Consider the following 13,763-nt stretch of genomic DNA (forward strand, 5'->3'; position numbering starts at 1 on the left):
AAGATATCATGGCAAATAACACAGCAAGTTTCACAAGTTCACACTCACACTCTGACACAAATAAGTCAGATAGAATAAATAGTATGCGTATTTGGCATGCTATCCGAGGCGAGGACTCCGAGCTCGGCATTTGGCCCGAACCCTGAGTACTCCCCACTTATTCCTGGCTGTGGAAGGAACAAACCAAGAGTGAGGAGTCGGGGTGGTGGAGGGATGCTGAAAACTGTCAAGGAATGTATATGCTTCCTCTCATGCTGATAGGATAGACGTGGATGTGGTAATTGCTGATGACGAGTTGATTGGATAGATTATTTGAACACACTCCTCCCGAACTTTGTTAATGAAACATCATGAAATCTACAGAGTCATAATGTGGAAACCAAATAAAGGAGCTGACAAGACAAGAACAGCACACTCAAAGATGATGTGACAGGCGCACAAAAGCTCAGAGAGAATTTCACATTGAGTAAAATAAAACATGATGGCATTCTCCCAGCCACGTAACTCCTTATGCTTCTCAGTGTGACTCCGGGAACCCTGGAGGGGTCTCTGTGTGCCAGCTGTTCTCATCTCATGTGTGTGCAGTCTCGTCTCCAGTGACCTCCTTCTGTGCCACAGGCTTAAACAGGCTGTCTGTATATCATGCTCCTGCTTTAGTGTTTTTGACTAAAAGCTCCAGAGGGAAGAATGTGTAGGTGTGTGTGGATATACAGTGAACTGGCCAACAAATTCTCAAAGACACTCATCAGCTGGTGCCAATTACATTGCTACTCTGTCTTCAAGAGCCAACCCTCTCACATTTGAGCCAGTTGAGCGAAACTGGCAGAGAAGAAGGTTGTTCTCACTTAGGTTTACAGGTGTTAATTCAACTACGGGTATTGTTATGTCAGAGGGGTTTTTTCTTTGCCTTGGAAACCTTTTACAAAAATGATTTTCACATACAATACCGTTCAAAAGTTTGCGGTTAGTAAGATTTGTTAATGTTTTTGAGTGTTTTGTGCACACCAATACAGTCATATAGTGAAATATTATTACAAATTAAAATAACTGTTTTCTATTTGAATATATTTTAAAATGTCATGTGATGGCAAAGCTGAATGTTCAGCATAATTACTTCAGTCTTTAGTGTCACATGATCCTTCAGAAATCATCCTAATATGCAAATTAGGTGCTCAGAAATATTTATTATTATTATCGATGTTGAAAATTGTGCTGCGTAATATTTTGGTGGAAACAGTGGTAAGTTTCTTTTCAGGATTCTTTGATGAATAGAAAGTTTAAAAGAACAGCATTTATTTGAAATAAAAATAATTATTATAAATAAAAATGTGTTTACTGTCACTTTTGAACAATTTAATGTGTCCTTCTTTCACACAAAAAAGGAAAAAAAGAAAGAAAATCGTACTGACCCCTTTTGAACGGTAGTGTATATTTCAGTGTGTTACCCTTTTCCCAGACATTCAATCTTAAAATATGAAAATAGTCTGTTGCCTTTGTAACTATACTAACTTTTGGAAAAACTTTGCCACGGCAAAACTATTTATTGTGGTGGAAATGTAATTATTCTTAACCAGTGGCTTGCTGACCATAGCAACTGAAAAGTAAGTGCATATAATCTGTTACCATTCTCACATATGCACTACATCTGTACATTTTATCACCCACCCCTTAAAACCTCATTTTTGCTTTCACTTTTTCATTTGACTCAGGATTTTGTGTTTTTTCCCCTGCTAGTGAGTCAGCAGTTAGGTTGCATGAGTCAGCAGAGGCCAGTGCGACCACAAACACTTCTCTCAGTGCACACTTACACACACAGCCCACTTCTGTGATTTCAAAACGCAACGCTCACAACACCTGAAGACCAAGGACGAAAGAAAGAAAGAAAGAAAGCAATGAATGATAGATCAAGTGATTTAGAACATTATGCTGTTCTAATTATTTCACTAATATGCACTGCTGTGGTGTGAGAAGAAGAACATTATTAAAGGATTAGTCATCCAAAAATGAAAATTCTGTTATTAATTACTCAACCTCGTCTCATTCCAAACCCGTAAGACTTTCGTTCATCTATGGAACACAAATGATGATATTTTAATGAAATCTGAGAGATTTCTGTCCATTGACAGTCTACTGTAGGGAAATTACAGCAGTTAAACCACATCTAGAGACCAATTTGCTCAATGAAGATCAGGAATCAAAGTTGAAGCTCGATTAGTTGACAAAGAGTTAACTGAAGACAAAGTTCTCCACACTTCCATAGGCCGTAGAAAAATGATGATCCAGCCTCGAACTAACTTAAAGGGATAGTTCACCCAAAAATGAAAATTCTGTCATTAATTACTCACCCTCATGTCATTTAGACTTTCGTTAGACGTCTTCAGAACACAAATGAAGATCTTTTTGATCAAATCTGAGAGCTTTCTGTCCCTCCATTGATAGCTACGCAATTATTGACACTTCAAAAAGTTCATAAAGAGATCGTCTGGAATGACTTGAGGGTGAGTAATTGATGACAGAATTTTAATTTTTGGGTGAACTGGCCCTTTAAACTTAATAGTTTAAACTGTTTTCAAAGCTTTTTAAATGTACAATATGCAACTCTAAAAAAACAAATTGCATGCATTTTGGGAAGAATGTACTTCGGCTCTCGCTTGACTGTGCGGATGAAAATGACCCTTCACATAATGCTTTACAATGAACTCTGTTGGAGAGCTATGGCAGTTTATCCGCTCAATAAAATACCTCATTCACCGCTGAGTAATAAAACCACCGTCTCTGCCTCGCTTTTACAACAGTTCAAACCCCTCAGTTCTTGCCATCTCCGAAAAGCCAAGTCAATGTTGATTTTCGTTTTAATCTATATCTCTGTCGGTTCTCTTTTTGCCAACAGTCTCTCCTCTGATCTGTTATCTTAAAACGGGTGATTCCACAGAGGTTTCGAGATTAACATGCTTTATGTCAACCTTTTTCGCTCGTTGTGACAACTAACCCCAATCTCACACCACACAGGCGTCAAAGTAGCTGGAGCAACTTTTCTCTATTAGTGGATATGACAAGAGTCGAGACGCACGGGCGAGTGATAGATAGATAGATAGATAGATAGATAGATAGATAGATAGATAGATAGATAGATAGATAGATAGACATTTAGACATTTCTAAAATATAATCTTATATTCTTACAATAGTGGATCAGGGTAAGACACAAACAGATTTTGGAAGAAGGATTGATGGTGTATTGAGTCATTATTTAAATGTTGTTAATTTTGAACAAAACAAGTTCGGCTACACTGTGTAGTACCTTAAGTTTAGCAGTTAAGTAAGACATTGAAATGTCTAAATAAAACAGACATTCACCCATCTGCTGCACTAGAGCTCTGGAGTTTTCCGTAGATTCCTTAAGATATGGTTTATTTCGGAGACCAGACCACTGGTTTTCAAATTACCTGTCTGTGTGGATGGGCCTACTGTCATTCATTCATTTACTTGAGCAGTGGAGCAGCACAGATTATGAAAATCCTTTTGCTCAGGAGGACAGTGAAGATATGAAAATGAGCTTTGAGAACTGCAGTCTTCTGAGGACTGTTGCCATGCCAACAATCAAACGCATGAGTTGAGGGGGGAAAAAGCCTATAGTTGTTATGCTGCAGGGGATACAGTAAAATATAGTCTAGAGGTTTATTTCTCCTGTATTGACATTATTTTTGGCCCTTGTGAGCTCTATCCATGGTGCTGAAATATGCCTCAGGGCCGGCACTATATTTTCGGCACTATAAGTTTACTTGAAAGGAAGTAAAGGTGAGCCACGGTGACGAACAACATCCGGCATCTGGAGACCGAGGACATGCGACGTGTGTGTGACGTGCGCTGATGACGCCATCAGCAGCAACAGCAGGCATCACTGTCGTGTTCCGGTGATCATTTCCCAGGTAGGCTACACAATGTAATCGGGCAAAGCGAACCAAAACAATAGTAGGCTAACAAAACATTTTCCAGATTCTTCTTAACTTTAATTTATCGGGAACCATAAGCCAAAGGCCATTAATTGGCAACATGATGACAACATAAACAGGCTACTGTTCGAGTTAATTCGCAAAGTGAAGAGAAAACTGTAGCCTGAACACTGCTTTGGATGGGTTTTCTTTTGTTTTCTTCAAACATCAAGCATGTTCTTCACTGTCACTTTTGGTACACTAACTTTTGCAAAGACTTTATCTGGGGCAAAATCATTTTCACACGATTGAAATGATTCATGCTTATTTCCCTTTTTGCTTTAAAAAAAAGTTACAATTAATATTTTGATTAGTTTTCATAGTTTAGGATTTAAAGTCTGAGTCGTGTACGCTATAAAAAAAAACAGTGTACAAAGTATACAAAACAAAGTAGGCCTAGCCTATATAAAATGCGTTTGAAAAGTAGCAACAATAAATTATAAAGGCGTGGACAAAACTAATGTGAACCTTATTTAAAATAATAATAGGTTATTATTATTGAACTGAACTGAACTTAATGCTTCAGCCTAATTCTTCTATGTAAAGCACTTTGAAGTGCCATTGTGTATGAAATGTGCTATAAATAAACTTGCCTTGCCTAATAAAAATAAATTAAAAAAAATAAATTAAAAAGTTGAAAACACAACTGCTTACACATATGCTATGCAGCAAACCAGTGACAACAATGCAAATGTAACAGCAGATATAGGCTAATAAAAGTTGTTGTATAAAGTTTTGAGGTTCAATTGAGCTCCATAAATCGGCTATTAATTGCGATTTTATCTTTTAGCTCCCAAACCGCAGGCTTTCCAATGGTCCCTGCGAACACCATGCGTCCCATGCAAAGGCACACGTGCACTGCAGAGCGCAGTTCAGTGTTTTTTCTCGCCATTCTCAGCTTTCGCCTGATGGGGCCACCCTTGCGCCTCTTGGAGTCCCCATCTCTCTCTCTCTCTTTCTCCTAAACACACACACGCCCGGATGGATGACTTCACTGTTCCGCCCGGGTTTCCTTTATGATCGCGGGATCTCCCGTATCTTACAGCAGACTTCACCTGACCGCTGGTGTAGCCGTACACTCAGCCTCGCGCGCTCTCTCTCTCACTCGCTCTCCCCAACACGACGCACTCTGCACCGAGCACTCCAGTCACTTGGAAGTTGGCGGTGCGAGGAGTCTGACATTTACGCGCGGGGATATCTACGCAAAAAGAAGAAGAAGTGCACTTGTTTTGCGGGGATAGTTGCCATATCCACCGTAGCTGCCTACCTACATCAGTTCTTTAGCGCCTTCTGCGTCGCGAGCCCGTCCTTCACAGCAGTCATGTCCGAGGTTCTGCCGTACGGAGAGGGGAAAATGAGCGGATACGGAGCGGACAACGATGTCAGTCAGATGTCCTTCAGCTGCGGGCTGCAGGACACCAACTCGTTCTTCGGAGCGTCGCAAGCGAAAAGACCTCCAAAACTTGGACAGATCGGCAGAGCGAAGAGAGGTGAGAATGTTATGCCGATGGAAGATAACTTACTGAAGTTAAAGGAACAGATACTTCTGTAATTTAGGCTACTCACTTTCTTAGCGATGTGCAAAACAAAAGGAGATGTTAGTTAGAATGACAGCCTCGGTCACCATTCACTTTAATTGCACGGGGGAAAAAAGCAATGGTGACAGAGACTGTCAGTCCATAACAGTCCACAAAAAGTCATAGGCTACAGGTTTGGAACAACATCAAGGCGAGCAAACGATAGAATTTTCATTTAAATGCATGTTATACGATTGGAACATTTGGTGACGTTAGGACAGATCTCCAAAACAAGCCAAAACATTTTAATGTAAAGATGTTACTCTGTAATCAGTCTTCCTCAATGTATCAATGATATTTAATGCAACCCGACTGAGAAATTGCCGTAATTTAGGTGATATCGTTGATCTGAAAACGCATCTAATTTGCATTTTAACATTTGAATTCGTTTGTGCTGCATGTGTTGAGTGTCCTAGTTGCGCAGATTCAAAGCGCGCAAATACGCAGATGGACGATTGTGGGTCTTAACATCAGCTGTCTATCTTATTCTTGTTCTTCACAGTGGTCATCGAAGACGACCGAATAGATGAGGTGCTGAAAGGCATGAACGACAAATCATCACCAGGCGTTTAAACCCGCGCGATGCCTTGCAGACATTTCAATTTTTTATCACCGATTCGAAGCACTTGTCGGTTGTGCATGTGAAGAAGATTGCAAAGAGATGGAGGGACGGTGGCACGACGCTCGAACCACGAGGAGGCTAAAAACAAAAAGGGAAAACGAGAATTAAAGAAGGGAGAGAAGGAATTTCCTTTGGGGTTTGCTGGCAATTCTCCTATACAAACGACACCCGAATGAAAGCTTTGAGGAAGATGTCGGAGACGTTGTTGTGGCTGCGCGCGCTGCGGCTCTGTGAATAAAGATGGATGGACTTGTCATTATTGTTCCACGACCATCATCTTCCAAAAGCGCTGTAAGCAACACAAAGTTCAACCGAAGACTGAACCGCATCTTACGCTCTGTTACAATAGCTGTACAGTATCTTTGCTCAAAGACCTTCCCCTTCACAAACACACACACACACACACACACACACAGGAATCTGCCTTGAGCGTCGACTTCAATCCGACTGCTGCTTTTAGAGACAATGTAGACTTCACACACAAATATATTGAGCTCCCATTATGATAACGGAACTATATGTAGGCTACGGATGGTGCAATGTGAATATTTTCTTTGGGTATATTTTGCATCATGTTCTTTTTCAGAAATTGAGAATATTATCATACACATGCCCACAGGTATTGAAGCGTATAGTCTTTGAAGCGTCGTTTGCTGATCTATTGTTTTGCCCTTCACTGCAGCTGATTTGCGCACCTGCGCCACGGATTCACATCATCACTACAGCACAGAGGAACATTGTGCATTACCACCTCATGTAATTAAACCAACATGAATGCATCTTGGTTTCTTCCAAGCCCTTTTATGTTTTATGTATTTAGATTTATTGATTTTTTCATCAGCTCGTTTCTTTTGTCGTGTCCATCTCTTTGCATGAACTTTCACTCCGGTGCCAACAGAGGTGCCACCATGAATCGTACCCTGGCACGCTTCTTTTTAAAAAAGTCATATTTGTATTTTTATATCTAAATATTTGTTATTTAAAATGATATGCTAGTATGTCGTCTTAAAGATTCATCAACAAGGATGTTTATATTTCAGAGAAAAAATCTTTAGACAGGGACGAGAGGATAATTCAGTTTGGTTGGGATGTTTTTTTTTTAAAGACTTGATGAATGAATGTTTCTCTGGTTTTTTGCACACCTACACATCTGTGTTGAACTACTGTTATATGGAAATCGTAAACTGTGACTTGAGCTTTGTTGAATTTGTTAGAAAAATGGCGATATTAGAAATACTGCGCTGTTTATGAATATCTTCAAATAACTTGTCACTTGACAGGTTTTTGGACATTATGTTTCTTTTGTTGATTTGATTTGATTTATCTTTTTTGCTTTGTTTTGTACCATTATTCTAAGGAAACTGACTATGGTTTGTTGTGCATGAAACCTTAATACTTTTCAATAATGGAACATCGTTTTATTAAGCAAAAAAGCGACAAAAAATGTCATGACATTCTAAGAATGAATCATTGCATATTAAAATACCATTTTCACTGTATTTGGTGAACTAATAAATGGTGGAAGAACATACATAAATGGATTTTTGTCGTCATTTGACTGCATGACAAAGAGGTAAACAAGTCTGACACATATTGATTTTGAGGCCCCACAACACATGCACAGTCTGCTGGTGAACCTATATCTGCATTTAGAGACAGGCCTACTAATAAACAAGACTTGATCTTTGCATCTCAGCTGAGCATATATATATATAAAAGACAAATACTATCTATAAAATGCTGTTTTAAATGACCAGATCAAGCTGTTGTCATCTAATTAAATATTAAATGCAGTGTATGTGATTTGTACCAGAAAAAGTTTTTTGTTATGCTGGTTGAAATTCTCTTCACATTCTGATAGCAATCACTAAGTGGTCTAATTGTAGTTATATATATATATATATATTGTCTATGGAAGGTGTAGGACCATAAAATGTTTGTCCAATCATTGCATTTGGTCCGAATACAATGATACAATGTCCTACCTGCCTGTCAACATGTATTTCCATACCACCGCACACCCTGCTCACACAGACATCACATGTAACAACATGTATTTCCATACCACCGCACACCCTGCTCACACAGACATCACGCGTCTTCAGCGCTTTTCATGCTATGCAGCGTTAGACAGACGTCAGTCGCCGAGCACCAAAACAGCAGCCACCTTTTACAGTTCCTCCTGAACCAAAACAACGAGCTTATGCTGCGTTCACACGTCATAACTATCAACATGTATTTCCATACCACCGCACACCCTGCTCACACAGACATCACGCGTCTTCAGCGCTTTTCATGCTATGCAGCGTTAGACAGACGTCAGTCGCCGAGCACCAAAACAGCAGCCACCTTTTACAGTTCCTCCTGAACCAAAACAACGAGCTTATGCTGCGTTCACACGTCATAACTATTTGGAAGAGATGGAAACCTGTGACATTATACTCGGGAGTGGTTCGTGACTCGAATTTATGCGTTTCAATGGCAACATCATCAACGGCAAAATGAACCTGCAGCAGTCAGGTGGTACAGGTCAGCGCTCTGTAAGTTGTTTATGTTCATTATTATTGTAATGTTATGTGCTTTGAGATATGAGGTAGTTTAACACGGTCTCTAAACGCTTTTTTAAACTCTGCTGTGTGTGTTCATGTGTTTTGAAGAAGGCATGGCTTTGGAGACGCTCTGAAGGAAGGGTGGGATCTCATGCTTTCAAAGCTAACTTGCTATTGCAGCTCCGAAAATTGTTAATGCTACCTTTAATGCTTCAATATAATTCATGTTAGGATGGTCGTATCTTACCGTGGAGCTCAGTCAGAGAACTGCAATCCTCTTTCACCCTGTTGTCTCCTCACATCTTTAGTGTTGGAGTTGTCTATGAGAATGAAACCATATGGAGAGAGCGTTGGTGCGTTCCAGGCCTGTATTTCCTAAAGGACATAGTGAAGTTTGGCACCAGTGCTGACGCCCATGTAATCACGCTCAGACTGATCTCAGGCTAAGCTCACGGTCATGGTGACAGGGAGACTGTTCGTGTGGCATAAGGCCTTATGAGAGCTTTGAGCTGTGCTGCTACATTTACTTGAGGACCTTCTGCACATCGACATTGGAAGATGGATTATAGGCCTTGATGAAGCAGACTGACGGTAAATCATCTGACGGTTTCCTTGAAATCTTTAAAGGGATAGTACACCCCAAAATTAAAATGCAGTCATCATTTACTCACCCTCATGTCATTCCAAACCGGTATGACTTACTTTCTTCACTGATCCGACAAAACCTGCAGAACATGTCAGTTGCTGTTGGTTGGCGTCTGTCAGTCCAGTGTCAATTAGCTTTTACATTGCATTCAAGGTAAACATTCTATCAGTACATGCATTCCCTGGAACTTCAACCCATGACCTTGGTGTTGCTAGCACCATGCTATACTATGAGCTACAGGAAAACAGTAATCTGACTTTCCCTTTAATATAAGATCTGGCACCTTAAAAGGTTAGTTCACCCAAAAATTAACTTTTTTTTCACCCTTATGTTGTTCCAAACCTGTATGAGTTTCTTTCTTCTATGGAACACAAAAGAAGATATTTTGAAGAATGTTGGTAATCAAAGAGTTGACGGTAGCCATTGACTTACACGTAATAAACAGAAGAAAGAAACTCATACCGGTTTGGAACAACATAAGAGTAAAGAGAAAATGATGACATAATTTACATTTTTGGGCAAACAGTAATCAGACAGGTGAAAACACAATCAGGATGTTAGTGGTTATTTCAGATGGTTTTCTCTGGCGAGGTTATTCATTTATTACTTCCAAACAGCTTGGATAAATATATGTTTACACCGAATGCTCTGAAACATCTAGTGCAGTTAAATTTCACAGCAATATCGATGTTTTCCTTCAACACACACTCGCACACACCCCCGATACAATGTGTGTGATTCAACCGCAAGAGAATCAATCGCTTTTATCCTGTGCCGTCACGCGCCCATGAGTGCCCCTTTGGGTCAGCCATGTCCGATGAGTGCAATGAGGCTCAGGATCCATCTGGAAACAAGTCAGGCTTACTCTAAATCAATTTAAACTCCAATACTCATCCAATCCTGATAACGTTCTATAACTCAAGTTGACCCAAGCTCAAGTTTGGCCAGTAAAATTTTCAAACGATTTTTTGGATGATCAATGTCAGTTTAACCTCAGACTCCCGATATCTGTGTGTGTTTATTTGAAAAGACTCCTCACACAGCAGAAAGTCCATCAGTCAGTTACTCAACCGAAGTCAAGGACACTCAGCTTCACCATCTCAGTCTATTAATACACCTTCATGGCTGTTGCAGTGTTCCTGAATGGCTCCAATGCCCAGGGGAATCCTTACCGCTTCACACAGGCTGCTCAGAGCTGGAGATTACTGATACACTATCTGAACAGACAGGCGGCCCGCGGCAGCTCTGGAGTGACTGAGCGACGCTGTGGCCTGACCCAATATGGAAAGCTCAACTCTCGGCAGATAATGACAGCGTGATAACGGAAGAAAGAGGGAGAGATGACATTCTAAGATTCTCAAAGAATGAGCTTTCTCCCGGTGAGAAAGACATTTGATTTAAGAGCATTGTCCTTGATTCATCCCAGCTTGTTGCTCTCAGTTGGTGCTCCTTCCTTTGATCTCCCTCATTAGAGATGATAACATTTTTTTATTACAGTAAATCCTCATTTAACACCACTGTGAGTCAAAGTGGAGGTGTTTGAACTGGATAGTATAAACCATAAATTGCAGAAAATGATGCCACTGAAATGCAGCAAAACTACTTTTTTATTTTGTCCATTTTCTACTTTTAATTAGGCATTGGAGAGAGACAACAGGAAATGATGAGCAAGGGGTCGAATGGGATATGGAAACGTTGCAAACCAAATTCAAACTCTCATTTACTGCATGGCACAATGTGGCTCAGCTTTACCGTGATTATCCAAGACCATGTAGGATCCTGGTCGGTCCTGGTGGAACATTTCCAATATCCAATCATGTTTAAGGATTAGGTTCAGGACTTGGCTTCGGACTTAACATTCATATGATTATTCTATCATTTTGCTTAGATTTTAGGGATAGCTTATGGATTAGAAATAGAGTTGGAAATCTGACTGGAACATTCCAGAACCTGCAGCTCTTCTGCAGTCTTACTACAGTGACAGTCTGATATTTAATAAAATACATAAATAGTTGCTGGTATTTGCCAGTATTAATAATATATGTCTTTTTTTGGCTACATCAGCTGAGATTGGTTAATTTATAGAAGCTGTATTTCACCCTTATATCAGTTCCAGAATATAGGTAATTTTGAGAAAATAATGTAAGTTGTAAACATTAGATATTGTATACATTCATGTTGTCATTATAATGCTCACCCAGCTCTCTAGACATCAGCATGGGCCATTGAAAAACACATATCAGTCTACAAATACATTAAAATTTCATCTAGATTTTTTTTTAACTCATTACATAATCCTATGCATAACAGAGATGCGGCACCAAGGATAACATAGTTAGGTAAACAGTTTGTTTTCAACAAATAAATGAAATCAATTAGGTTTTGAAGTGCTGCCCTCTGTTCCAAAAATACCCCTGCTTTGACCTTAAGAGCAGTAGTGACCAACCCCACACACACGCGCACGCCTCTGTCCGTAACGTAGCTTAGTGAAATGTTTACCCTAGTGTTGTCAGTGGATCGGCTGTGAGCAGGGGTTTATGTGTCTGCTATCAATACCACGGTCTGTGTTGTTGCCGGCCGCTGCTGGATGATGATGTAATGGTGTGTCCTGACCCCTCCCCCCAGATGAACAACAACACACATTTGTCCCTACAGAAACATGAGCCTGAACACGCAGATCTCAATCTTTCAATAATGATATTGAAGGGACATATTATCATTTTGGATTCTTTTCTTGTGGGTGCAATAATAGTGATGATTACAAACAATAAAAACTGTCTTATCTATCTACTATGTTAAGCTCTATCAACTATCTTAAAAAAAAATTATCTATCTATCTATCGACTTTAAAATGTCAACCTCCACTCCATTTATTATCCTAAATTAGATGCACCTGTTTGAGGTCGTTAGCTGCATAAAGACACCTGTCCACCCCATACAATCAGTAAGAATCCAACTACTAACATGGCAAAGACCAAAGAGCTGTCCAAAGACACTAGAGACAAAATTGTACACCTCCACAAGGCTGGAAAGGGCTACGGGGAAATTGCCAAGCAGCTTGGTGAAAAAAGGTCCACTGTTGGAGCAATCATTAGAAAATGGAAGAAGCTAAACATGACTGTCAATCTCCCTCGGACTGGGGCTCCATGCAAGATCTCACCTCGTGGGGTCTCAATGATCCTAAGAAAGGTGAGAAATCAGCCCAGAACTACACGGGAGGAGCTGGTAAATGACCTGAAAAGAGCTGGGACCACCGTTTCCAAGGTTACTGTTGGTAATACACTAAGACGTCATGGTTTGAAATCATGCATGGCACGGAAGGTTCCCCTGCTTAAACCAGCACATGTCAAGGCCCGTCTTAAGTTTGCCAATGACCATTTGGATGATCCAGAGGAGTCATGGGAGAAAGTCATGTGGTCAGATGAGACCAAAATAGAACTTTTTGGTCATAATTCCACTAAACGTGTTTGGAGGAAGAAGAATGATGAGTACCATCCCAAGAACACCATCCCTACTGTGAAGCATGGGGGTGGTAGCATCATGCTTTGGGGGTGTTTTTCTGCACATGGGACAGGGCGACTGCACTGTATTAAGGAGAGGATGACCGGGGCCATGTATTGCGAGATTTTGGGGAACAACCTCCTTCCCTCAGTTAGAGCATTGAAGATGGGTCGAGGCTGGGTCTTCCAACATGACAATGACCCGAAGCACACAGCCAGGATAACCAAGGAGTGGCTCTGTAAGAAGCATATCAAGGTTCTGGCGTGGCCTAGCCAGTCTCCAGACCTAAAGCCAATAGAGAATCTTTGGAGGGAGCTCAAACTCCGTGTTTCTCAGCGACAGCCCAGAAACCTGACTGATCTAGAGAAGATCTGTGTGGAGGAGTGGGCCAAAATCCCTCCTGCAGTGTGTGCAAACCTGGTGAAAAACTACAGGAAACTCAGGTGTTCAAATTTTCTCAGGTGTTCAAATACTTATTTGCAGCTGTATCATACAAATAAATAGTTAAAAAATCATACATTGTGATTTCTGGATTTTTTTTTTTTTAGATTATGTCTCACAGTGGACATGCACCTACAATGACAATTTCAGACCCCTCCATGATTTCTAAGTGGGAGAACTTGCAAAATAGCAGGGTGTTCAAATACTTATTTTCCTCACTGTATCTATATCTATCTCCTGCCCATCCATCCATCCATCTCCTGCCCAGATCCATCCATCTAACTATCTATCCAAAATTTTGCTTTGTTGTAGGTACAACAACAACAACAACTGTTTATGACATTTAAAAACCAAATTATCCAATTCAATTTGGTGAGCACCATACAAGGTCTGATTTAGTTCTTCTCTAAGACAAGCCAACATCTCAAAAAATATT

The 13,763-nt window shown here is 40.3% G+C and overlaps 1 protein-coding gene across 1 annotated transcript; it reads left to right on the top strand.

Moving 5' to 3' along the window:
* The first annotated feature begins 4,942 nt into the window (after positions 1-4,942).
* On the top strand, positions 4,943-7,727 carry camk2n2a (calcium/calmodulin-dependent protein kinase II inhibitor 2a). The gene is made up of 2 exons (XM_084119190.1): positions 4,943-5,481; positions 6,071-7,727. Exons 1-2 carry the CDS (start codon positions 4,977-4,979, stop codon positions 6,139-6,141), a joined length of 576 nt encoding a protein of 191 aa, XP_083975316.1. The 5' UTR covers positions 4,943-4,976; the 3' UTR covers positions 6,142-7,727.
* Positions 7,728-13,763: the final 6,036 nt, after the last annotated feature.

Source organism: Abramis brama (assembly GCF_963993115.1).
Source record: "Abramis brama genome assembly, chromosome: 7".
Classification (NCBI taxonomy): Eukaryota; Metazoa; Chordata; class Actinopteri; order Cypriniformes; family Leuciscidae; genus Abramis; species Abramis brama.